The sequence below is a fragment of the Portunus trituberculatus genome, chromosome 28, assembly GCF_017591435.1.
Source record: "Portunus trituberculatus isolate SZX2019 chromosome 28, ASM1759143v1, whole genome shotgun sequence".
NCBI lineage: Eukaryota > Metazoa > Arthropoda > Malacostraca > Decapoda > Portunidae > Portunus > Portunus trituberculatus.
In genome coordinates, this window is record NC_059282.1 from 11,088,556 (window position 1) to 11,113,555 (window position 25,000).

A 25,000-nucleotide genomic window follows, 5' to 3' on the forward strand; every position below is an offset into this window, starting at 1 on the left:
CCTCTCTCTTCCAACGAGCGCCGCGCACCGCCATGAGCATACGTTTGGTCTAGGTTCGGAAATTCTACCGCGATTCGAAGTTGGAGGCGATAAATAGCGGCGAGTGGAACTATACCTGTCTGGTGCTAAGTGATACGGGGCGCTGGTGCCTTGAGTTGCTTCTAATGCCCTTGTGTTGTGTTGTGTTGTGTTGTGTTGTGTGTTGTGTTTTTTTTTTTGGGGGTGTTCTTGTTCCATGGTGTGTATTTCTTTGGTGTTGATTTTTATGTGACTTGTGTTGTGTTGTGTTGTGTTGTGGGTGGGGGTAACGTGTTATTATTGTTTCTTTTGTTTTATTGGTGTTCGTTGCCTTATGGTGTGTTTATATTGCTGTTGTTGTGTTCGTTGTGTTGCTGATAGTGTTGTTTTATTACAGTTTCGAGTTGCATTGTTGTGTTGTGTTCCGTTGTCTTTGTTCAGTGTTGCTGATGACGTGGTTTCGTTGTCAATGTATTGTTTTACTGTGTTTGCGTTGCTGTGTTACTGTAAGTTTTGTCTTGTAGTTTTTGTTGATTTTGTTGTTCTGTGACTTTGTGTTGTTACTTATGTGTTGTGTTGTGATGTGCTGTCTTATAAATTCTCCTTTTTGCTTTGTGTTGCTCCCGTGATGGTGTTTCTTTGTGTTGTATTGTTCAAACTTAGACATTAAAACTATTTCTTCTTTTTCCACCTTCTGTTCTCTCTACTAATTTTCTTTTTCCTCCTCTTCCCTCTTCGGTTTTGGTGTTGTACTGTTCAAAATTGGATCTTAAAATGGAATGTTCCTTCTTCCACCTTCTCTTCTCTCTATTCATTCTTTTTCCTCCTCTTCCCTCCTCCCACACACACACACGCCAAGAACCAGCACCTAAACCAACTCTAACATCTTTCCCTTTCCTTCCCTTAAATGTATTCCTCCTCCTGCTCGTTCCTATTCCCTGAAAAAAAAAAAAAAAGAAAACAAGAAAACCCGTCCTTTCCTCCACCCCCTCTCCATTCCTTCCTCAGCCTGATTCCCCCACTCTCGTCCCCACAGAAGCCTCGGCACTTAATTCATTATCGTCCTTTCCTTTCATTAGTGTCAAGTTGGAGGCAGGCTGCTCATGACCTACCTCTCATGCACTCGTTCCCCTCCCCAGTGTCCCATCAGCATCTCTCTTCCTCCTTCATCTCATCCTCCTCGTTTTCCTCTTTTATACACCCGTTAATCCTCCTCCTCCTCCTTCAAGGCATTCTAATCCTCCTTATTTACCGTGTCCCCATCCAAGCTATCAAAACCCTTCCCTCTCTCTCTCATACACACACACACACACACCCCTCTGACCCTCTCAAAACCAGTCAAGTGGCGCACTCTTCATGGTACGACTGACTTCACCACCACCACCACCATCACAGCCACCACCACCATCACCACCACCACCACACGCAAACACACAATGTACCGTAATGTTCCCTTCTCGCAATGCTTATATGCACTGCTCCAGGGTTACTGTCCTCTTGTAGGCGTGTACACGAAGGGGGAGGAGAGAGAGGGAGAGAGAAAGGGGTGATAATACAGAAGGGAGAAGAGAAGGGGGGAGGCAAGTAAATGGAGGAGAGAGTGGAGAGAGAACAAGAAGAAAGGTATGAGGAAGTGATAAAACGCAGGAACTGGTGGAGAGGAAAGGTAAAGATGAGAAAGGAAGGGAAGAAGAAAAAATACCTTACATTCATGAAAAGAAAGGAAAGGGAAGAAAGGGAGGAAGAAGAGGAGGAGAGGTGGTGAAAATATGTAACAAAAGAAGGCTGTCTGAGAGGAAGGAAGGGTGACGGGAGGAGAGAGATAGCAACGGGAGGAGAGGAGAGTGAGGGAGAGAGGAAAGGGGTGGATGACATGAGGCCTCTGATAGTGACAACATTACTCACACCTCATCGTATCTGTCTGTCCACCTGCCCGTCATTATAACTGCTCCATCTCCTCCTCCTCCTCCTCCTCCTCCACTCCCTCCTCGCCCTTCTCTTATTCATTCATCACAAATTCACTTCCTCGCCACTCTTAATTCATTCACCTTTTTCATACTTCATTACTTCATCCTCCGTCCTTCTCTCACTTTCACTCACTGCCACCGAGTTGTTATTTTCTGCTACATTTCCTCGTCTTTACTCACTCCATTCCTTCCTTCTTTCCTTCATCCTCTTACAAGCTCCATCTTTCACGGCCTTCCTTCAGCTCACTCACTCCTTCAATACTACACTTCCTCTATCTACCTTCCACACCTTGCTCTACCACACTCACTCCCTCACTCACACCCTCTCAGTAACACCCTTATCAACGTACTCAGAAGCCCTATCACTCCCAGGTCTTCTACTGCACCTCCCCTAACAGCAACACACTAACCTCTCACTACACAGCTTCCTAAAACTTACCTTCCCTAGCTACACCTGTCTAAACACACTTCTATACTTCTCCCTTATAAATCTAACTGCCTTTCTTTTCTACATCTTCTTTATCACAGCTACACTTCCCTTAACCTTCACAGTTCTACCTATCTACATCAAAACACATTCTAACACTGTCCCCTATCGTCCCCATTCATCTTCTTCACTCCCTTCAACATCCTTCACCCTTGCAATCCCATACAATCCTTTCCTACCCCCATTCCCTCTCCCATACACCCTTCCTCTCCCCTTCAAGCCTTCCCCTTAATGCCATCCTGACGAGAATGTGTGTGGGTCTTCCTTTCCTTCTTGTCAAGCTTCTGATGAGGATACTGGGAGGAGGAGGAGGAGGAGGAGGAGGAGGAGGAGGAGGAGGAGGAGGAGGAGGAGGAGGAGGAGGAGGAGAGCAGTAGTTCCCTCCACCAGCGAAGCCCCACCACAGACACCACAATAATCGCCTCCACTATAACGCCACCACGCCCTCCACAGTACCACTATCATAATAACTGTACCTAATATGAGAGAGAGAGAGAGAGAGAGAGAGAGAGAGAGAGAGAGAGAGAGAGAGAGAGAGAGAGAGAGAGAGAGAGAGAGAGAGATAATAATAACGCTCATCCGCCTCGCGTCTCCCAATTCGTGGAAGAAATGAAGTTAAGGTGAAGTAAGGCAATGTTTATATTCTCCCTACCTTCGCTCTCCCCTCCTTCCCCTCCTCCCTTCTTCCCCTCCGTGGCCCCCTCCTTCCCTCCAACTCCCAAGGCGGCAGTGCATCTTTAAAGTGAGTGAGGTTACCCACTTTCTCTCTCTCTCTCTCTCTCTCTCTCTCTCTCTCGCCAGTTTCGCACTCCAGTTGTTCCCATGTCGAGCACAAGACTTGGGTACAACACGACCACTTTAAAGGTTGTTGTTGTTGTTGTCATTGTTGCTGTTGTTGTTGTTGTTAGAGTTAGTAGTGGATTTGTCTTCGTTTCAGCAGAGGCACTGGTAGTAGTAGTAGTAGTGGTGGTGGTGGTGGTGGTGGTGGTGGTGGTGGTGGTGGTGGTGGTGGTGGTGGTGGTGGTGGTAGTAACAGTAGTAGTAGTAATAGTAGTAGTAGTAGTAGTAGTAGTAGTAGTAGTAGTAGTAGTAGTAGTAGTAGTAGTAGTAGTAGTAGTAGTAGTAGTAGTAGTAGTAGTAGAGGTAGTACTGATTGTAGCAGTGGTGGTAGTAGTGGTAGTAATGGTGGTAGTAGTGGTAGCAGGAGTGGTAGGAGCAGCAGGAGAGGGTGAGAGGGGGTAGGGAGTAGGCAGCAGCGGGGGTGTCCAAGCACGAGGACAGCGGAGGGAGGAGCAGAAGCAGAAGGAGCAGCAGATCAATACCTGATGAAATATTGGTCAGACAGTCGGCGGTGTGAGGAGAGGCTGCCCCAACACACCCCTCACCACCCCTACACCTCACACCAGCACACCCCTACACATTCCTGCACCTCACCCACAGGAAACACCCTTGCACATCACCCCAACACTCTAAATCTCTCCTGTGCGCCCCTACATAACCACACATAGGTCTTACACACACTCATTCACACCCCTACACACCTCACCCCAATGAAACCTTACACATTCTTACATTTCACCCCAAAATAGTCCACTCATATGACTTTAACACCCCTGCATCTCACCATCACCCCAACACTCCCCACCCCAAGCTGTCCCTGTCACAATCCCCCTACCCATACACCTTTCTAACATAGCGCCTTTCCATGTCAACACCTCCACATATTGACTTCTAAACCCTCCACCTTCACCTGTCTCCCCAACACAGGTGCACCTCCTACCTCACCTTACCTGCCATTAACACACACCTGTCATTAATCTTGTGAATTTATACGTGGTGGTCAATACACTAGGTGGAATACACGCTAGATAATAATACCTCACGTGTCGCTTGTTGTTATTGTTGTTGTTATTGCTGCTACTGTTGCTATTGTTGTTGTTGTTGTTGTTCTCCTCCACAACACGGCAATGACACAGCACCGCGCCAAATGCAGGGAATGTCACTTCTCTACCTACCATCTCCACATGCTAACCACAAAAATTTTCAGTATTTCTTCTCCTCTCCTCTCCGTCCTCCTCCTCCTCCTTCTCCTCCTCGTCTTCCACATTCTTCACATCCTCCATTGCCACTCTTGTTATTGCTCCAGTTCGCTGTGTGTGTGTGTGTGTGTGTGTGTGTGTGTGTGTGTGTGTGTGTGTGTGTGTGTGTGTGTGTGTGTGTGTGTGTGTGTGTGTGGACACACACACACACACACACACACACACACACACACACACACACACACACACACACACACACACACACACACACACATTGACAGAGACTCACTGTATATATGTGTACGTACGTTCTAATAAATAAAGATTAGCTTAAGAAACACACACACACACACACACACACACACACACACACACACACACACACACACACACACACACACACACACACACAGGGATGATGTCCTTGGCTCGATCTGGCATTTTCTCTCTCTCTCTCTCTCTCTCTCTCTCTCTCTCTCTCTCTCTTCTATTTATACTTTCTCCCTCCCACCTTACCTCTTCCTTTATTTCGCATCTAGGTTACGTGGTGGTGGCGAAGGAGATAGGAGGAGGAGGAGGAGGAGGAGGAGGAGGAGGAGGAGGAGGAGGAGGAGGAGGAGGAGGAGGAGGAGGAGGAGGAGGAGGAGGAGGAGGAGGAGGAGGAGGAATAAATGTGACTTTTACTTGTCCGTTCCTTTCTTCTTTATTACTCTAGGATGATTGGTGATGTGCGCGGTGAGGTGGGTTGTGATTTGATATTGTGAGATAAGAGAGAGAGAGAGAGAGAGAGAGAGAGAGAGAGAGAGAGAGAGAGAGAGAGAGAGAGAGAGAGAGAGGGGGGGAGGGTGGTAATGCAATATACTGATTCTATATTACAGGTGTTGTGTAATGATCACCCCTTCTCTCTCTCTCTCTCTCTCTCTCTCTCTCTCTCTCTCTCTCTCTTGATGATATCCCACTGAGATCATAAAACTGTATGACCGATTTTCATGACAGAAGGAATGCGTTTGACATGATTATGATTTTTGTCTTCCTTCCTCCTTCTTCCTTGCCTCCTTCACTCCTTCACTTCCTTACCCTCAATCCCTCCCTCCCTTCATTCTTCTGCTACACGCGTGGTCGTCTCCCTTCCTCCTTGTCTTTCCCTCCCTCCCTCCCTCCCTCTCTCCTACACCCTATCCTATCATATCCTCCTCCTCCTCCTCCTCCTTCTCCTCTTCCTTTCCAGTGGTCATTCACCTTCACTCATTTCTCTCCCTTCCTCCTCCTCTTCCTCATCATTCTTCCTTCACCTTCCTCCCCGTTCGTGATAGCCTATGTAACTTCCCTACACACACACACACACACACACACACACACACACACACACACACACACACACACACACACACACACACACACACTTTATTTTTTACGTCCTGTCAGCTCTATTTTTACCCTGTCTGTCTCCTGCTCACTGTTCCTTACCCTGCCAAGCATAGGCGCCCATTACCAAGCCTCCCTGCCACCCCCTACCCATCCCCCCCTGTCGCTTCCTCCTCTTATCTCTCCCTTTTTGTGTTGTTTCCTCTCTCTGTCTTCTCCTTTCCTCCTCCTGTCGTCTCCATTATCTCCCATTGTGCCTCTCTCTCTCTCTCTCTCTCTCTCTCTCTCTCTCTCTCTCTGTTCTCTCGCTCTAGACAATGTTGTAAAGAGTCCTGCATATTTTTGTTTAATTAATTACTAACGATTTTTAATTCAACAAGATTTTTTTATTTTTTATTTTTTTCGCGTCACATCTTATGATCGTTTGTTTCCTGTGTGTGTGTGTGTGTGTGTGTGTGTGTGTGTGTGTGTGTGTGTGTGTGTGTGTGTGTGTGTGTGTGTGTGTGTGTGCATGTAGTTGTACATGTAGCAGCCAGCACCACACACACACACACACACACACACACACACACACACACACACACACACACACACACACATAACCATTGTCAAGAATAATTGGACCAGGCAGAGGGAAATTTCAATATCTTTTCCGTTTTAACCATCCAAAGAAACCTAAGCTTATGACGGAATGGGGAGAGAGAGAGAGAGAGAGAGAGAGAGAGAGAGAGAGAGAGAGAGAGAGAGAGAGAGAGAGAGAGAGAGAGGAGGAGGAGGAGGAGGAGGAGGAGGAGGAGGAGGAGGGTTTAAGTGGACTCATCAACGACACTCATCCCCTAGTTACTCGAGGAGGAGGAGGAGGAGGAGGAGGAGGAGGAGGAGGAGGAGGAGGAGGAGGAGGAGGAGGAGGAGGAGGAGGAGGAGGAGGAGGAGGAGGAGGAGGAGGAGGAGGAGGAGGAGGAGGAGGAGGTGGTGGTAAAGGAAGGAAATGTGCAGGGGTAGGAAAGGACGGATGGGGGGGGGGGAGGGAAATCCTGTCTTGAACCGCACAAGGTAAACACGAGACTGACGCAATGCATTCTGGGAGTCAATGGAGGGATAAGTGAGCAAGCTTCTCCCACCCCGCCGTCTCGCTCCCTCAGCTGGAAGCCTTCGCGCCGGACCTCACCGGGCATCCCGCACCACCAGGCAGCCCTAGCGCCCCTCGCACCGCCCTCACTCCCTGCCAAAATTTGTAGCCACATGGAAAACATTCTCTCTCTCTCTCTCTCTCTCTCTCTCTCTCTCTCTCTCTCTCCGGGGTGCTTTGGACCGGGCAGTACTGACCTTCTCCTGAACTTGTAGGGCGAGGGGTCGATGCCGTACAGTATCCTCTCGACACTGGTGAAACGCGTCACTGACACTATCTCGTCACTATCACAACTACCACCGTCACTGTCACCCTCACTATCACTACCTCCTGCCCCGCCAACAAGCCGCTGCAACGCGCCCTTCTGAAGGAGGGCGGTGGACTTTGCTGCGTGCCTCGGGGCAGGCGGGGGACGGGAGGCGAGGGCAGGGTCAGGCGTGGGCAGCTCCCACACTGCCGGCAGCGGCCCGCGGCTGACTGGTAGGACTCGGTGCTGGTCTGTGGGGAAGCGAGGACCTGGCTGGCAGGACGCCTGGCGTTGGCGGTAGTGCTGGGGTCGTCAGCCAAGTCCAGTACCATGCTGACAGTGAACCCTGCAGCGCCCCCGCCCGCTACACCACCGCGGGCAGCCTTCCCTCGCTGCCGCAGGAAAGCAGCACCCTCGCCGCCTTTCGCTGGTGCCTTCTTCAGCTCATCCACGTTGTCGATGCTGACGGACTTGAGCTGGTGCTTGAGGAGCGGTCCTCCGAGGCGCGGGTGTGCCGCAGGGGGGTGCGCGGCGGCCTGCTGCAGGCTGAGGGAGCTGTCGTGCAGCAGAGAGTAGAAGTCCTGCTTGAGGGAGAGTATCTCGTCCCTGAGGTGGGTGAGGTCCTCGCAGGACGACACAATGCATCGCTCCGACGCAGCGGTTTCCTCAGCCTGACTCTTCTTGCCCTTCCGTGACAGAATCTCAGCTTTGATGGATGCTATCTCATTCTTTAGTGCCGTGATGTCTAGGGCGGCACCGAGATCCACCGCCGCCTCGTCCTTTCCCGCCTTTCCAGTCACCCCCGAGGGAGGACTGTGGGGGACGGCTTTTTGCTCTTCTTGCTGCAGAACACTCGTAGGGGGTGCGGGGGGCCAGGGCGTCGGGAGCGAGCTCGGAGAGGGGGAGGTGAGGCCTGGAAGCGTTGATAAAGATGTCTGCACGGGAGGCAAAGGGGAGGAGGACACCAGGGCTGGATGTTCCAGGCGGGGATGAGGGGGCGGTTGTGTCCCTTCATGGTGATGCTGCTCGTTCCTAGTCAGCCCACTCCTCTCTTTGCCGTGGTCGGGGCTGCTGGACTCCGCCAGGGCGTGCTGCCCTCCGCGCCCTTGTCTGACCTCTCCTGACTCGAGTAAATATCAGGTTGCAGTGTTGCCGTCTCGGGGCTCCGCGTCACCCGCCCCTCCACCCACGCTTCTGGCTGGTCTGTCTTGCCGCTGACGACACCGACGAGAACTGCTTCTTGGAGGACCGCATTACTTGTCGCATGCTGGCGTGGCGCGGCCTGCTGGTGTCCTTGAGGTGACCGCTGGGACGTTCCGGAGGCGGCTTCACTCGGGGGAAAGGATGAGGCTACCAGGTTTTCACTAGTGGAGTTCTTGGCGAGGTCTACGATGGCCTTGATCACCTCCTTACTCTCAGACTGAACCTGCGGATCACCAGCTTGGCAAGTCGGTGACGGCAGTTCCTCCCTTCTAGGGCGCAGCCCGTAGTCACCTTGGGGAAGCTGGCGTCCGGCGACCACTGGCGGCGCGTGAGATCGAGGACGAGAGTGCTCCTTACCGTGACTCCCGCGTTGTCAGAGCTCTGTTGGCTCAGGTTCTCCACTTCAGTGTCCGTGTCTGAGTTCTGCTGCTCCTCCAGGCACGCCAGGGAGGATTCGATATCTTCTTCTAAACTTTGGTCATAATCTCCCTGCAAGGTGTCTACGACCGTCAGCAAGGGAGAGGGGGGACAGGGCTCCCTGGAAGGGCTAGCGTTGGTGGAGCTGACCACAGAACTGATCACAGAGCTGACACAGGATCCCTGCTGACGTCCACTGAGAGATGTGTCCAGCGACGGCAAGGAACCCACCGAGGCGCTGGAGGAGAGGCTATCACTGCGGCGGGCCTGCACCATGGCAGTGGAGGTCTCCTTCGCCTCCCTGATGGCGCGCATCATCTCGTCCTGCATGGTGGAGAAGCCCTGCACCGCCTGCAGGAAGGGGTTGCTGGCCCCCTGCATGAGGCTGGGCGGGTCATGGAGCTCCTCCGGTGGGTCAAGTTGTGGGGCGACCACGGCCTCGCTCCTCGGGTGGATCATGGAGGAGCGAGGGACACGCTGGCTGCCTGGGCTCCCAGGGGGACTGGGGGTCGCAGGAGGAGACGACGGGACGAGTTGCGAGATATCCAGAGAGCGAGTCGGGGGCTGGTCTGGCGAGGCCGCGTGTGGCGTTCCTCTAGGGGAGCAGCGCGGCCCGGCCGAGGCTCGCGTGGCGGACACACTGAGCGCCTCGCCAGACTCATACTCATTTGAGTCACGCTCGTTGCTCCAGCCCAGCGAAGCGGCCCAAGGCTCCTCCCTGCCACTCACGCCCCTCCAGATGACGCCCAGCAGCCGCGTCAGCACCACCACACCAGCAGTGACGCTCCATCGCCACATGGCCCCCACGGCCTCCACCATCCAGCCAGGCTCCAGCCACGCCCACCACCCATCCTCGCACGCCTCGCCGCCCGCTGCCCGTCGTCTTCGCTCCTTGTGGGTCCTTTGGCGACGAAGTTCCTTTCGCTCTCGCCTGGTCTGGGCGTCCGGGTGTTGGTCCCGCTGTGGGTCGCGGGCGTGGTGGTGCTGGCTCTGTTCCGGCGGCAGCATCACGCCGGGACTCCACCAGGGCAGCAGGTCGGCGGCATCCTGACCGCCCATTTTCACTCTACGTTGCCTCCACACCCACCCGCCCTGGCCAGCAGCTGCCGCCACAGTCCCCGAGAGGCACAGCAGCCCCTGCTGCTCACGTCCCGGAGCCTCTGTCGTGGTGGCAGCCACGCTGTTTACACACGGCGACGAGGCCACGCGATTTTCCTGGCGCGATGCTGGCGTGCTGCTCGGCAGCCACAGGGTATTCACATGACAGCCGTGGAGCGCGCCAGGCACACGGCCGCGCCCCGCTCACTACCCGACGGGACTGCCGCCGCCGCAGCCACCACCTCCTGGGGGCTGATTCTGGCCCCCGCCCCGATCAGCTGGTGGGGGAGGACGAGGTAGGAGGGTCGGATAGTCGGGCACACAGCCGGCGCTGGCATCAAGTCCGGGTCGTCTCTGGGCAAACCGCCAGCCACCCTCACCTTGGCTGGCCCAGCCTTATCCCGACACACTGGCCGCTGTCTACACTCACGCCACGGTCTCACCGTTCTCGAGGCTTCCTTCCCTATGGCAGCCTGTCCTGCGAGAACGTATGTGCAAAATACATATGGAAGAGGAGCGAAGGAGGGAAGGAAAGGAGGAGGGGAGGAGGGGAAGGCGAGGCCACAAGGAGAGCAAGTAAGAGGTGGGTAGGAGAGGTGAGGCGGGGAGGAGTGCAGGGAGGGGTGGCTCTGGGTATCACTGCGTCACCAACACACCACCACAGATGCCGTACGTCGCCACCACTACTAACGCGACCATCACACCACCACCACTACCACTGTTTCGCCACCGTCACACATCTACTACTACTTCCACTACTACTGCTTCCTGGCCTCCGCCCGCGCCCCACCCCCGCCCTCGCCACGCCCCCTGACCCTGACTGGGGCACACGCGGGCCTTCACAACGAGAAAGTTTTTGCACGCACGGGAGGGAAGCAGGAGAGAGTGAATGGGGCGGAGGGAAGCAAGTGACGGGGTAAGTATTCAGTAAAGGGTTGGGAGGCACTACTGAAGGCCTGCCGTGAGTGTAGGATCCCCGCCCCCCACCCCTCTTGCCCTGCTCCCACCACCACAACCACCACCACCACCACAGCGATGAACTTGTCCTCGCTACCTCACCACCATCGTCATTATGGATCTCTCGCCACCACCACCGCTACCGCCGCCACCACCCACTGAACACGCAACATAGCCGCTCCTTGCACGCCCCCCACGCCCTCCCGCTCAGCCCCGCCTCGCCCCTGCCAGTTAACCCCTTTCCCTCCTTAAAGCTGCAGCCCCAACCCGTGAACAGGCAGCGAATTTAAGTTTTTACTGGGCATTACAAGTTTTCAGTTTAAGCGTCGTGCAAATCTTGAAAGACTTCTATACAGGAAGAGGCAAGGTACCGGGGACGTGTGTGTGTGTGTGTGTGTGTGTGTGTGTGTGTGTGTGTGTGTGTGTGTGTGTGTGTGTGTGTGTGTGTGTGTGTGTGTGTGTGTGTGTGTGTGTATGCAGGCGGTTCTTTAGGTGTGTCAGACATGGTGGTGGTGATAAGTGGTCTGCAGTGTGGTGAGGTGGGCTGCGAGTAGAGGTTGTAATGATGGTGGTGGTGGTGGTGGTGGTGGTGGTGACAGCGAGGTGGATAATGAGATGATGGTGTTGAAGGTAATGGTGGGCACGTGTTGTTATTGTCGTTACTGTTGTTGTTGTTGTTGTTGTTGTTGTTGTTGTTGGTGGTGGTGGTGGTGGTGGTGGAGGCATGTAGCAACTCGATCAAAATGGTGATTGCAGTGGTGGTAGTGGTGGTGGAGGTAGCAGGACGTTGCACTGGTTTCCATCTCGTGTAGGTTTTAGTCGTAGCAGGAGGAGGAGGAGGAGGAGGAGGAGGAGGAGGAGGAGGAGGAGGAGGAGGAGGAGGAGGAGGAGGAGGAGGAGGAGGAGAGCCAGGGTAGGTCCGGACGTCCACAACCACCTACATCCTGACACACCATACTGTGATTAACTCCACCACCACCACCACCACCACCACCAGGCACTAATACACTTCCGTGGGGGACGCCTGGTAGCCCTGCGGCGTGTACACTTCACAGCACACACGTAGCCGTACACGCACACGAACACACGAACACACGCACATGAGCACACGCACACACACATGGGATAAGAAGACAGCGAGGAGGAGTCCTTGCACGGTTAGGGCGACGCACTGACTGCCACACTCACACCACACACACACACACACACACACACACACACACACACACACACACACACACACACACACACACACACACACACACACGACAAGAGAGTAAGGAGTGTTTGGGGGAACAGAGGGAGGGGAACATGGGGGATAATGGAGGGGATGAGGGAGGGGTTACTTCTGAGGGTGTGAACAGCTGCCAACACCCTACACCACACCCTACTCCCCCCATAAACCCCCCAGAAGCAACACTACCCACACAGTCGCCTTCCAAATCCTTACGTCTTCTGCAGGGAAAGTGTTCCTTCGCATCTTGACCAATCAGATTCGTTCCTGCATCCCTCAGCCTCTCCGTGATTGGCTGGCCTCGTGAATCTTAGGTTAGGTTAGGCTGAATCCGCTAAGGTGTGGGTGAACCAGCTTACAGAGAGAGGGAGAGGGAGGGAAGGAGAGAGGAAGGGTAAGAGGACAAAGGAGGGAGATGCGGAGAGGAGAGGAGAAGAGGAGGGGTAAGCGACAATGGAGTGGGGAGCAGACAGGATGAGAGAGAGAGAGAGAGAGAGAGAGAGAGAGAGAGAGAGAGAGAGAGAGAGAGAGAGAGAGAGAGAGAGAGAGAGAGAGAGAGAGAGAGAGAGAGAGAGAGAGAGAGAGAGAGAACAAATAGGAAAAAATCGAGCAGGAAGGAAAAAAGAACACGATAGAGACAAACAGGATGAGAGAGAGAGAGAGAGAGAGAGAGAGAGAGAGAGAGAGAGAGAGAGAGAGAGAGAGAGAGAGAGAGAGAGAGAGAGAGAGAGAGAGAGAGAGAGAGAGAGAGAGAGAATCATACAGAACCAACCAGTCCACGAGCCAAGAGTGATAAAAGCCCCCAGGGGTTAGTTAGGTCACAGCTGGGGGTGTAGGGGGGGGAGAGGGAGAGGTCAAAACGGGAATGCGGTGACCCAGGAATAAGCCAGTCAAGCCACAAGCCCCACGTGCCTCAGAATGGACCCACAGACCCACAGACTCCCAGCCGTACTGATATACCCTCGACTCATGAAATTTATGGCCACGGGGAAGAGGGAGGGGGAGAGACGGGGCAGAATAGGACATGGGGAGATAGGGACTGGGGAGAGAGAGAGAGAGAGAGAGAGAGAGAGAGAGAGAGAGAGAGAGAGAGAGAGAGAGAGAGAGAGAGAGAGAGAGAGAGAGAGAGAGAGAGAGAGAGAGAGAGAGAGAGAGAGATAAGCTATAAGCACACACACACACACACACACACACACACACACACACACACACACACAGGGACAAGACAAGGCTGAATCTGAAGGCCATACTTAATTTGTGCAACGCCGTCCTCGCCACACCTGGACGCCCTTACACTGCCTACAGCAGACACACCTCCACCTGCAGCCATACCTCGCCCTCCCCTCCGTCACCCACACCCACACCCACACACAAACACACAACTCAATCACCAATCTTCAGAACCACTTTACTATTTTACCTTGACCATTTTCTAAGGCCACACAGATAACTGGTTGTGTTTCCTTTCTATTAAGGCAGAAATCATGTTAATCTGTCACTACAACCATATAAACACACTTTACAAATCAGTGTACCTTCAATTAAAGCCTTTTGTAATTGTGGAAATGTGACGTGGTGTGTTTTAAAATGGGGAGCTTATATACAAACTATTTTTTTCGCTTCTCTTCAATTTCTTCCTCCCTCCAGTTTCTCCCCAGCACTCCCCACTTCCCCAGCGGCGTGTAGGTCACCCCAGGCCTCGGGATTTGCGGGGCACATATTCAAGAGGGTCACGTGTCAGTGTTTTTGTTGACACACACAGCTGTTCCCTTGTGGCTTGTGAATATGTACAGCATGGTATTGTGCAACACACACCCACACTGATGGTATGTGCTCCACAACCAACCACCCACCACACACACACACACACACACACACACACACACACACACACACACACAAAACAGTGTTGCCATACAGGGAGCATTCCTTCCAGCGGCCAGCCTTCGACCAAATTTGCGTGGACATGTCGTGGAAGTGACGTCACACTCATCGACCGCTCGCCCCGCGCCGGGATCGAAAAACAGGTGAAGAGTTTTCCTTCGTCCCAACATGCTTGCTTCTCACGAAACACACACACACACACACACACACACACACACACACACACACACACACACACACGTTCCTATATTTGGTAAGGTTTTGTGTATTTGTTGCAAAATTGAGCTTGTAATACACTGAGATGAATTACGTCATGTCACGAGTGCAGACATGTTGTTATCCTGTGAGAGATGAAGGCACTGGAGCAGGTAAGGCAGCGAGGGCTTCATTACAGTAAATGCTTCAATGTGACGGTCAAATTAAGTATCTATAAATCAATTGGTCTGTATTAATGTTTGGTATTGTCGATAAATCTCTAGCGTTCTAATAATAAGCCAGTACTGTCATCATTATTGCACATCATAATACCACACTTTGTATCCTCATGTAGAGAATTATGCTAGCTTATATTCTACAACTACTACTACTACTACTACTACTACTACTACTACTACCACCAATACCACTTTTTGTTCAATTTAAATGGCTTTTCCTTGAACGATTCCGGACAAAAAAAAGGATTACTTATGATGGAGGTCACACACACACACACACACACACACACACACACACACACACACACACACACACACACACACACACATACCGTCTCCGCTTCACTGGTTCCGGTACTCACCTGTAAAAGAAAATATTCAGGTTAATTGCAAAGGTCAAATAGTGTAAATATTCGTAATGAGAGAGAGAGAGAGAGAGAGAGAGAGAGAGAGAGAGAGAGAGAGAGAGAGAGAGAGAGAGAGAGAGAGAGAGAAACTTTCCATACCCGGCAATATTATTCTGGCCTCTTCACCTTTTCTTTCTCCTTCCTTCCTCCTCCATTTCCCTCTGCCATCATTCCTCTGACCTTTTACCTCCTCCTCCTCCTCCTCCTCCTCCTCCTCCTCTTCCTCCTCCTCCTTCCTTCCTTCTTACTTTCCTCTTCCAGGTAGCATCTACGACAAACAACAATAGGTAACAACACATCTTTCTTTACCTATTCTCTCTCTCTCTCTCTCTCTCTCTCTCTCTCTCTCTCTCTCTCTCTCATCCATCATCATATAAACAACAAACAATTTGCAACTCGCGGCAGAATTTTTCAAGTGAATTTAGTTAGAAGTTCAAGACGAAGAAAAAAAAATAGTTAGCGTTGAAAATATACGTGTTTCTTGTCGAGAGAGAGAGAGAGAGAGAGAGAGAGAGAGAGAGAGAGAGAGAGAGAGAGAGAGAGAGAGAGAGAGTAAACACCATCTCAAAAACTCAAAATACCTCAACTTTGCTAATTGGTATCTTCCCCTTCCTCTCTCCCACTCTCCCTAACTCCTCCACTTACCTCCTTTTCTCTCTTCCTTTCCTCCCCTCTCCTTCCTTTTTTTCCCTTCCATCCCTCTTCCTTCTCTTCCTCTCAATCTCTATTCCTCTTCTTTCCTATTTCCTTCCTCTTTCCTCCTTCACCTTCCCTTTCCATCTCTTCTCTCAATTTCTTATCCCATTCTTCAATCCCCTTATCCAATTCTTTCCCTCTTCCCCCCAGTTTTTCTTCCTCTTCCTCCTTCCATCTCCCTTCCCCCTTCCTTTTCCCCCCTCCCTCTCTCCCTTCCCGCCACAGCCACAGCCTCAAACAAGCTCCATAAATCAGAAGACAGCCCTCCTGTGTTGTGTATCTGACAATAATAGTCTCATTACGGGTCTCCAGCGCTCTTTCCACAAAAACCGAGCCTTCCCCAACCTCCTCCCCATGGTGAGAGAGAGAGAGAGAGAGAGAGAGAGAGAGAGAGAGAGAGAGAGAGAGAGAGAGAGAGAGAGAGAGAGAGAGAGAGAGAGAGAGAAAGGGGTGATGAATGGTTGGTTACTTGCTTGCTTGCTTGCTCTCTCTCTCTCTCTCTCTCTCTCTCTCTCTCTCTCTCTCTCCTATGTGAGAGATGGAAAAGAAAAAATGTACAAGAGAATACAGATAGACAGACAGACAGACAGACAGACAGACAGACAGACTTTTATTCCATCTCACTGCACCACCCACTTCATCCCCCCCCCCTCCCCAACACACCCGAGGGAGACAAGTTCAGGGAGAGAGGGAGGAAAGGGGAGGGGGTTTAGGGGGCATGGTTACACTGTCCCCCCCACACAGGGATCAATGTCTCCCTTTACCTCTCCCCCCTCCTTCCTCTTCTTCCTCCTCCTCCTCCTCCTCCTCCTCCTCCTCCTCCTCCTCCTCCTCCAGCTCACCCGCAAAGAGAGTGACACATTGGAAATCTAATAACAAAGACTTAGAGAAAAGCATTGTATTCAAACACACACACACACACACACACCTAGATTAAATTTGAGAGCAAGAAGTAGTTTGATGCATGAAGAGAGAGAGAGAGAGAGAGAGAGAGAGAGAGAGAGAGAGAGAGAGAGAGAGAGAGAGAGAGAGAGAGAGAGAGAGAGAGAGAGAGAGAGAGAGAAAGAAAGAAAGAAAGAAAGAAAGAAAGAAAGAAAGAAAGAAAGAAAGGGGTAAGGAGGGCTAGATAAAAATTTTGTGACTATATAATGATGAAAAAGGAGAACCCCAATTGGAAGGAAGGAAGGAAGGAAGGAAGGAAGGAAGGAAAAAGATCTAACAATAAACAAAATGAAGAAAGAAGGAAAAGAATGAATGAAGGAAGGAAAGAATAAAACAACGAAAGAGGAAGAAAGAAGGAAGAAAAGAAGAAAGAAACAACACCAAGAAAAGAATGAATGAAGAGAGGAAGGAAAAGGAGTAAAACAATGAAACAAAGGAAGAGAGAGAAGGAAGACAAGACGAAACAGGAGACGAAATAGACAACAATGAAATGAACACGGGAGAGGAAAAGTCATAACCAAATTTACAGAAACCCAAGTTAAAACATAAACAAACAAAAATCGTACCAACATTCCCTCATTCTTTTGTCAACCCCTTCAGTACTAGGACGCATCTTTTAACCGAGTTTTGGGTGTGATTAGATGCCTTTACTTACATTACGAAGGGTCTCAAGAGGACAGAAGATTAATGGCCACTCCTCACTATTCTAATCCCTGCACACAAGTTTCTGAAGCTGTATAGTCGCCAAACAGTAAGCAGAATATGAAAACACGTCCTGGGACTGAAGAGCTTAACGGATGGAAAGACAGCAAAATACACACACACATACAAGGAAAGGTGTTAATTAACTAATACACCTGAGCTTCGTCAAGGTGTGCTGGACTCATTAACTCATTTGTGCTAACTTCCTGCCAACTATCTCTCTCTCTCTCTCTCTCTCTCTCTCTCTCTCTCATACTGCATCATCATTTCCTATCAGTTATCAACCTCTTTATCCCGTGAACCTGATAACCACACATCCTCCTCCTCCTCCTCCTCCTCCTCCTCCTCGTCCTCCTCATCTTCCTCGTTCTCCTCCTCCTCCTCTCCTCAATGCAACACAATGTCTATTATCTTCTATGCTCTCGTACTTCGTTCCCTCTTCTTGACAGTTACTTCCGTTTTTTGTTGTACTGATCTCCGGCGCCATATGATCCCGTTGCTGTGCTGTCTTAACTCTTTGGCTCCCCATTGGTATATCGTTGTGCAGTTACTCATCACTCTACACATCTTCGCTTGTTCAATGGCCACCTTCTAGCTTCTAACTGGGTAGAAGTTGCAATATCTAATTTTATTTCTTGGGTGTCTATAAAGATTTCATGTGTCGATTTTTACTTTTTTTGTCTTGTGTTTTGGAAGTGAAGGGTTAAATCAATCAAGTCTACTCTTCCTTTTTTCTCTTTTTTTTGTTAATCTAATTTCTTTCTTTTTTATATTCCAGGGAAGATTAGAAACAACTCACAACTTCATCTTATTTTCCCCTTTCGTACATTTTTTTTCATTATTTCGTTTACTAATTCACTTTCTTGTACTCATCTTCCTTCATTCCAGTTTCCTGTTTCTATAAATTCCCCCTTTCCTCATCTACACTTCATTTACTCCCTCCTTCATTCCACTCGTCACCATTATTACCTTGTTTCCATCTTTCCATTCTATCACATACTCTCACCTCCCTTCCTCACCTCATTCATCCCTCACACTAACGAATGCCCGGCCGTTTTTCATTCCTCACTCTCTCATCATCATCAAATTCTCCTTCATTTCTTAAACTGCACTATGCCTCTTTTGTCTCCTTCCCTTTTCACTGCCATTTACTTTGTTCTCTCCCTTTTATCGCTCAAATCTCCTTTTTCCTTCTCTTACTAATATATCTCATCTTCTAACTGTTCTTCTTCTTTTTTCTTCCCACATCTTTCTCCTTCTCTTCCTCTTCATTCCTTCTTCCTCTTCATTCCTTCTTTCTTCTTCCTCAACTTTTCATCTTCCATTTCCTCTTTCTTCTTCTTCTTCCTCAAACCACCTTCCTCCAACTCTTCCTTTCGTTCTTCTCTTCCTCTTCCTTACCCAAAATCTTCCTTTTCCTCAACCCTACTTCCTCCAACTCCTCTTAGTTCTTTTCCTTCTTCCTCCTGTTTCCTCCTACTCCCTCCTCCTCCTCCTCCTCCTCCTCCTCCTAGCACAGGCCTGGTCTATAACAACCTGTCTTCACCACCACATACATTTTTTCACCGCCCTGTCACTTGCACGCCTCAAAATACGAGTAAAAATCAAGAGGAAAAAAAAGAAAGGGAAAAAAGGAAACATCACAGTGTGCCTAAAATCCTCCAAAGGCGAAAGTCTCCATGAGTTTTGCTTGTGTTATTGTCTTTATTGCACAGTGCCATTGTGTATATTTTTCAGTGGTTTTACGTAATTAGCTTTTAATTTGTATGTAGCGGCTGAAATGTCTGTACTGGTGGTGGTGGTGGTAATATATCGAAGGAGTTAGTGGTGGAAGAAGAAGAAGAAGAAGAAGAAGAAGAAGAAGAAGAAGAAGAAGAAGAAGAAGAAGAAGAAGAAGAAGAAGAAGAAGAAGAAGAAGAAGAAGAAGAAGAAGAAGAAGAAGAAGAAGAAGAAGAAGAAGAAGAAGAAGAAGAAGAAGAAGAAGAAGAAGAAGAAGAAGAAGAAGAAGAAGAAGAAGAAGAAGAAGAAGAAGAAGAAGAAGAAGAAGAAGAAGAAGAAGAAGAAGAAGAAGAAGAAGAAGAAGAAGAAGAAGAAGAAGAAGAAGAAGAAGAAGAAGAAGAAGAAGAAGAAGAAGAAGAAGAAGAAGAAGAAGAAGAAGAAGAAGAAGAAGAAGAAGAAGAAGAAGAAGAAGAAGAAGAAGACAACAACAACAACAACAACAACAACAACAACAACAACAGAAGGAAGGAAGAAAAAAGAAAAAAAATGAGGGTTAAGTAAAAAAAAAAAAAAAAAAAAAAAAAAAAAGAAAGAAAGGAAGGTGGAATATAATGTAGCAGTAGCAGTAGCAGCAGTAGAAGCATTACACACACCAGAGCTCATGAACAAGTCACCAACAGAAACAGCAGCCATAAATTTCCTACACGCCAAGGGAAACTCACAAAGGTAGACTGACGGGCAGCCTTCACTCTCACTTCAAATTGTGGGCACCGACTCCCTACCTCTCCACCTCTCCACCCCTCCTACCTCTCCCTCTGAACAGCACCACTACCTCCTCCTTGAGAGAGAGAGAGAGAGAGAGAGAGAGAGAGAGAGAGAGAGAGAGAGAGAGAGAGAGAGAAACAGTATCATATATACATTTTCACGCACCTTGTATTCTCTACTCATTTTTTTTTCCATTACTTTTTTTTTTGTAAACTTTCCACTCACATGAATTAAGAAAAAAAGAAGGAAAAAAAGGAACCGTCATGTGTAGTGCATGTGTCATCACTGGTTCGTGTCCCTGAGGTGTCCAGTCATGTGTCGCGAGGTGAACACACTGCACTGCACTGCCACTGCACTACACACACACACACACACACACACACACACACACACACACACACACACACACACACACACACACACACACACACACAGAGCACCTGGCCACACACGGGTGCTCACTAACCCTCACACACCCATTCAGGTCCCATCCCTCCCTCCCAGCCAGCCAGTCAGCCTCCCTCGCTACCGGAATGAAGGGGAAAGGTAAGAGATCGGATGGGATGGGATGGGAGAGCCGGGGATGAATAACGGGATGAAAGTAGGGTTGTGCAGGTCACGGTTCGCTGACCTAGTGAAGAAATGACCTATACTCTTAATGTACTCACACACACACACACACACACACACACACACACACACACACACACACACACAGACACTAGGAATGTTTGTCTTGGTTAATGTACTCTGCTATCATTCGTCGATTGATCTTATACGTAAGCTTGACAATTTGTACTTCTGTTTTCAATGTATGGCAGGAAAACGTGATCATAAGGCGCCTTAAATAACAAACTTAGATACAATTATAAGATGTGTAACACTGACTAATAGACTGACTGCACACTGTCGCTGGAGCAAAGTGGCCACATGGCATCCTACATATTAAAGATAAAATCCAAACAGACTGGTAAAGAATAGAATGAAAATCCCAATTGTTAATCATTGAATGTAAGGCAGCCATGATTCATTAGCGGATTACCTCGCGCCGGGACGAAAACATTACCTGCAGCGCGCTCTGACAAATGGATTACCTTTCGCTTTAATGAAAGGTTCACCTGTGCCACCTGCCGCCGCGCTGCTCCCGGCACATCGCTAAATGACCTCACCTGCCTCCCGCCCTTCCGCCTTCCGCACAAACCATTAATTGCCTCTAACTACCACTAATGGCCCCTAACTAATGATGAACTGTCCCTAACTCATCACTGTCTGTCTCTACGAAACCATTACCGCTACCCGATTTACCAACTATCACTACTGCTAAATTCCCCGCAAAGCTCATGGTTCACCGCTGTGTCTCATCTACGGAACACCTGCAAAAATTATGAATAACAGGAGCTACGAATTTCACCTGAGACCGCTACCTGTATCTACCACACGCACACGCCCACGCACGCACACACAGATAGATAAATAGATAGATAGGCATAGATAGATATATAGTTTATTGACTACAGCAAGCTATATAAAGACAAAAAAATTCTCTCTCTCTCTCTTCTCGCGTCATGTTTTGCCGAGATGACGCCACATTTTCCAGAGTGTTGTGATGTAGGTTTCCGGCCGACGCCCTTCACCGCGGCAGGGCGTGGCGGGGCGGAGCGCGGGGGACTCAACGCGCCCCTTCCCACCCCTGAGGCTACGGGTGGCGGGGCGCGGCGGACCCTGTATCGTAAAAGGACAATGGCTGGGTGCTTGCCGCCATATTTGTTTGCTTTTTTCCTTTACGCAAATGGACTCGGGGAAATAAACGTACAGGAAAAAGCGGCAAATGGAAGCTGCGTCGAAAAGGTCATGTGTAAATAAATATTGTGAGAGGGAAAGATTCAATTTGGCTCCTGTGGCGGCGGCGGCGGCGGTGTGATCCCGTCGCGCTGAAGGAACGCGACGCAAATTAAAAATAAATCACATCGAATTAGAAGTAAAAATAATATAACGATAACTTACTCACGTCACTGAAATACGAAAGGGGAAAGTGACGATTATATAAAGCAGTGATGAAATTAACCTCTTCAGTACCATGACGCGTTTCCATATTCACTCTGGTTAGTATTTAATGACTATACAGATTCAGAAACTCTCCTTTCACATCACCTCACCTGTTTCTATACTCCCTGCCGTGCCTACAAACTCCCCCTGCCAGTCTGCTAACGCTATGGTCCTTAATATTCCTGAACCCCTTCAATAACATGACACGTTTCCATATTCACTCTGCTTACTATTTATTGACTTTATACAGCTTCAGAAACTTATGTGGGGCAGATTAAACTAGTGAAGACTGTGGCCATTAATCTTCTGACCTGCATAGACCCTTCCTAATGTCAATATAAATGGTCTAACCGTACACAAATCTCAAAGTAAAATTGTGTCCCAGCTGTACACGGAACTGAAGTTACTAATATGGTAAGAAGGAAAAAAAAAAAAAACAAGGAAAACTGAACAATGAATGAGAAGCATGAACAAATGAAAAAAACATAACAAAGGGACTAAAAAAACACGTGGAATAAGAACTGAATGAACAAACATAAATCAATGAAACAAAACAAAAAAGAGAACAAATCAAATCGAACCAGTAAAACAAGCCAATAAACAAGAAAAAAGGAATAAGTGTACGAAGCAAGGAAACATACTAACAAATAAGACAAAAAGCATACAAGGCAATCGAACACAAGAGCCAAATGATACAAAGGAAAAAAAAAGAAGCAAGTGATATACAGGAAGGCACAACAAAGCAGGAGACATTACGGGGTCTGATCTGTGCGACCCTCGGCTGTGGGTGTGTGTGTGTGACTGTGGCTGTGGGTGAGGCTGTGGCTGTGTGTGGCTGTGTCTATGGCTGTGGCTGTGGCTGTGTGTGTCTATGGCTGTGGCTGTGGCTGAGTGTGGGTGTGGGTGAGGCTGTGGCTGTGTGTGGTTGTGTCTGTGTCTGTCTGTTAACTGCTCCCGCCACAAGATGTTACGATACGTGGAATTACTTTTAGCCAACTTTGAAAGAGAAAATATCGCAAGTTTGGAGTCGAGATTTATTTATTGTTTCCTTTTTTTGAACTGTTTATGTTTTGAATGATCTTTTTTTGTATTATAGAAAGTTTATGTATGTTAAAAGTAATGACGATACCAATTCTTGTTCGTGGAGTTACTTTTGGCTAACTTTGAAGGAGAAAATGTCAAGTCGTCTCAGAAATTTTCATTGTTTTTATTTTATTCCACCTTCTCATCACTGTCTTGTCCTGTAAAGCCACCCATGTCTTGCCCTATACTGTCACCAATGTCTTGCCCTATACTGTCAATGTCTTGCCCAATACTGTCAATGTCTTGCCCTATACAGTTTAATTTTCTTTTTACATAATACAAAATTTACGTATGATAAAAAAATAAATATAATCCAGGTTTTCGCTCTTTTCATTTATTGTCCAAAGGATGCAGTTAGTTTCACCTTCAATCCATTATCTCTCACCTTTCTTTTCTGTAAGTTACGAAAATGTTGAACAAAATTCGGACATCAAGGTTTTAAATAAGCGATTTAGAACATCATTATAAATACTGTTCAGAAAGGTATATTAAGTATTATATTTAAGTCTCCCCTTCCTCTCTCTCTCTCTCTCTCTCTCTCTCTCTGTGTCGAGAATACAACTTTTCAGCCAAGTTTACAAGACGCTCCCATACACGCAACCAGCATGAAGAAGGAAGTGCTAAACAACAGTCACACGAAGGCCACGTGTGAACTAAGGTCGTACTGACACGAAACACAAAACCGCCAGTAACACTCGTAACACTACACCTCATTGCTGCTCTTCAGTGTGCGTGGGTGTGGGCGTGGGCGCTCTCCTCTATTCATCACGGTAGGGAGTATTAGGAAGCATCGGGGTATCAGTTACACACGCACCGCATACCGCCAGACGCCCCCACGCCCCTCAGATGCCGCTATTGTTACTCCCGTCGTGGGCTGAGACACTGCAAGGCTAACTCATTAAGCTCATGACACTGCGACACTTGCTTCTATCACTGTTACTCTAGTCTCAAGCTCACTGGCTCGTATTCTCTGAGACTTCTGTACTTCACCTACACTATCTCAAAAGGCTTTATTTAAATTTATACAAGTTTTTTTAAAGTGTTTTTTACGGTCCTAGAGGCAAAATGACAAGGTTTCTATGGTACTAACTGTAGAAACACTCTTGAAAATCCCGCTAATCATCTCTGTGGTTCTTGAAAACAGTCGTGGTGAGAGAGCAAAGCGTGTGTGAATACGGGCCATTAACCCACTGCTTATACCACTGTGACGCCTGCTTCCTTTTATTCATCCTTTATTTCACTCAGCAGGAATCAAACTACATGCTAAGATTTTTACTCATTATATCCGCGGTGCCTTTTATAATTACACAGGAAAATTTGCCACTTCTCTATTTTTTATTTCTTTTTAGGACAGTTTCCATTGGTTTGGTTTTGGCATTTAACGGTTACCCATAGTGAACTTCCTCCCCCACCTCGGACCGTGGCCAGAATCACAGTTTACTATTCCTGTAGGGTGGAGATAAATCAAGCTGTTGGCGCAGAAGGGAAGGAAGTGTCAGCAGCAGTGAAGGGATGAAGGCACTGCCACGGATCAGTCACACAACGTCGCTTGCACACAAAGGGACACATTCTGGAACACTTCACGCACCTCCACGAATTTCAAAAAGTTTCAGAGTTTACACAGATTTTTCAAGGGTGATTTTTTATGGTTGTATTGATGGAAGAACATGATTTCAACATTATTAAAAAAAGAAACACTCTTGATAAAGTGGCTAACCATCTCTGTGGCCTCTGAGAATAGTCGTAGTGAAAGAACAAAGGAATTCAATGGAGCTTTTTTTTTTAATATCTAATAATTGTCGCTCTTGGCCGGAGTCCCTCCTGAATAATAATAATAATAATAATAATAATAATAAAACTGAAAACGGACTAAAGAAACGACCACAAGGGAGGAATAGACAATTCCACAACTATTTGGCGTTAAGGTTGTGTTTGCCATCATCGAAGGTTATTTAAGATATCAAAGAAGGATTGTCACTCTAAAAACACTCCACTTCTCTCAATTGTTCATGTTTAAATCCCACTAACATCGTCTACTCAGAGCTAACGCCATCAGTGCTTGAGTCCTTCACTACCACGACGCGTCTTCATATTCATTCAGGTGACTATTTCATCGATTCCATACAGCTTCAGGGATTGGGATTAGAGTTGTAAAGCCTGG

At 48.5% G+C, this 25,000-nt stretch overlaps 2 protein-coding genes across 8 annotated transcripts in view; both read right to left on the reverse strand.

Moving 5' to 3' along the window:
- LOC123510257 (SRSF protein kinase 1-like) overlaps positions 1-25,000 on the reverse strand; it is a 110,501-nt gene that overhangs the window by 39,363 nt on the left and 46,138 nt on the right. The window lies entirely within an intron of this gene.
- LOC123510259 (mediator of DNA damage checkpoint protein 1-like) lies at positions 8,144-12,068 on the reverse strand. The gene is given in 3 exon segments (XM_045265241.1): positions 8,144-8,737; positions 8,740-10,443; positions 12,048-12,068. Coding segments are annotated over 2 exon segments (1,641 nt in total). The 5' UTR covers positions 9,932-10,443; positions 12,048-12,068; the 3' UTR covers positions 8,144-8,288.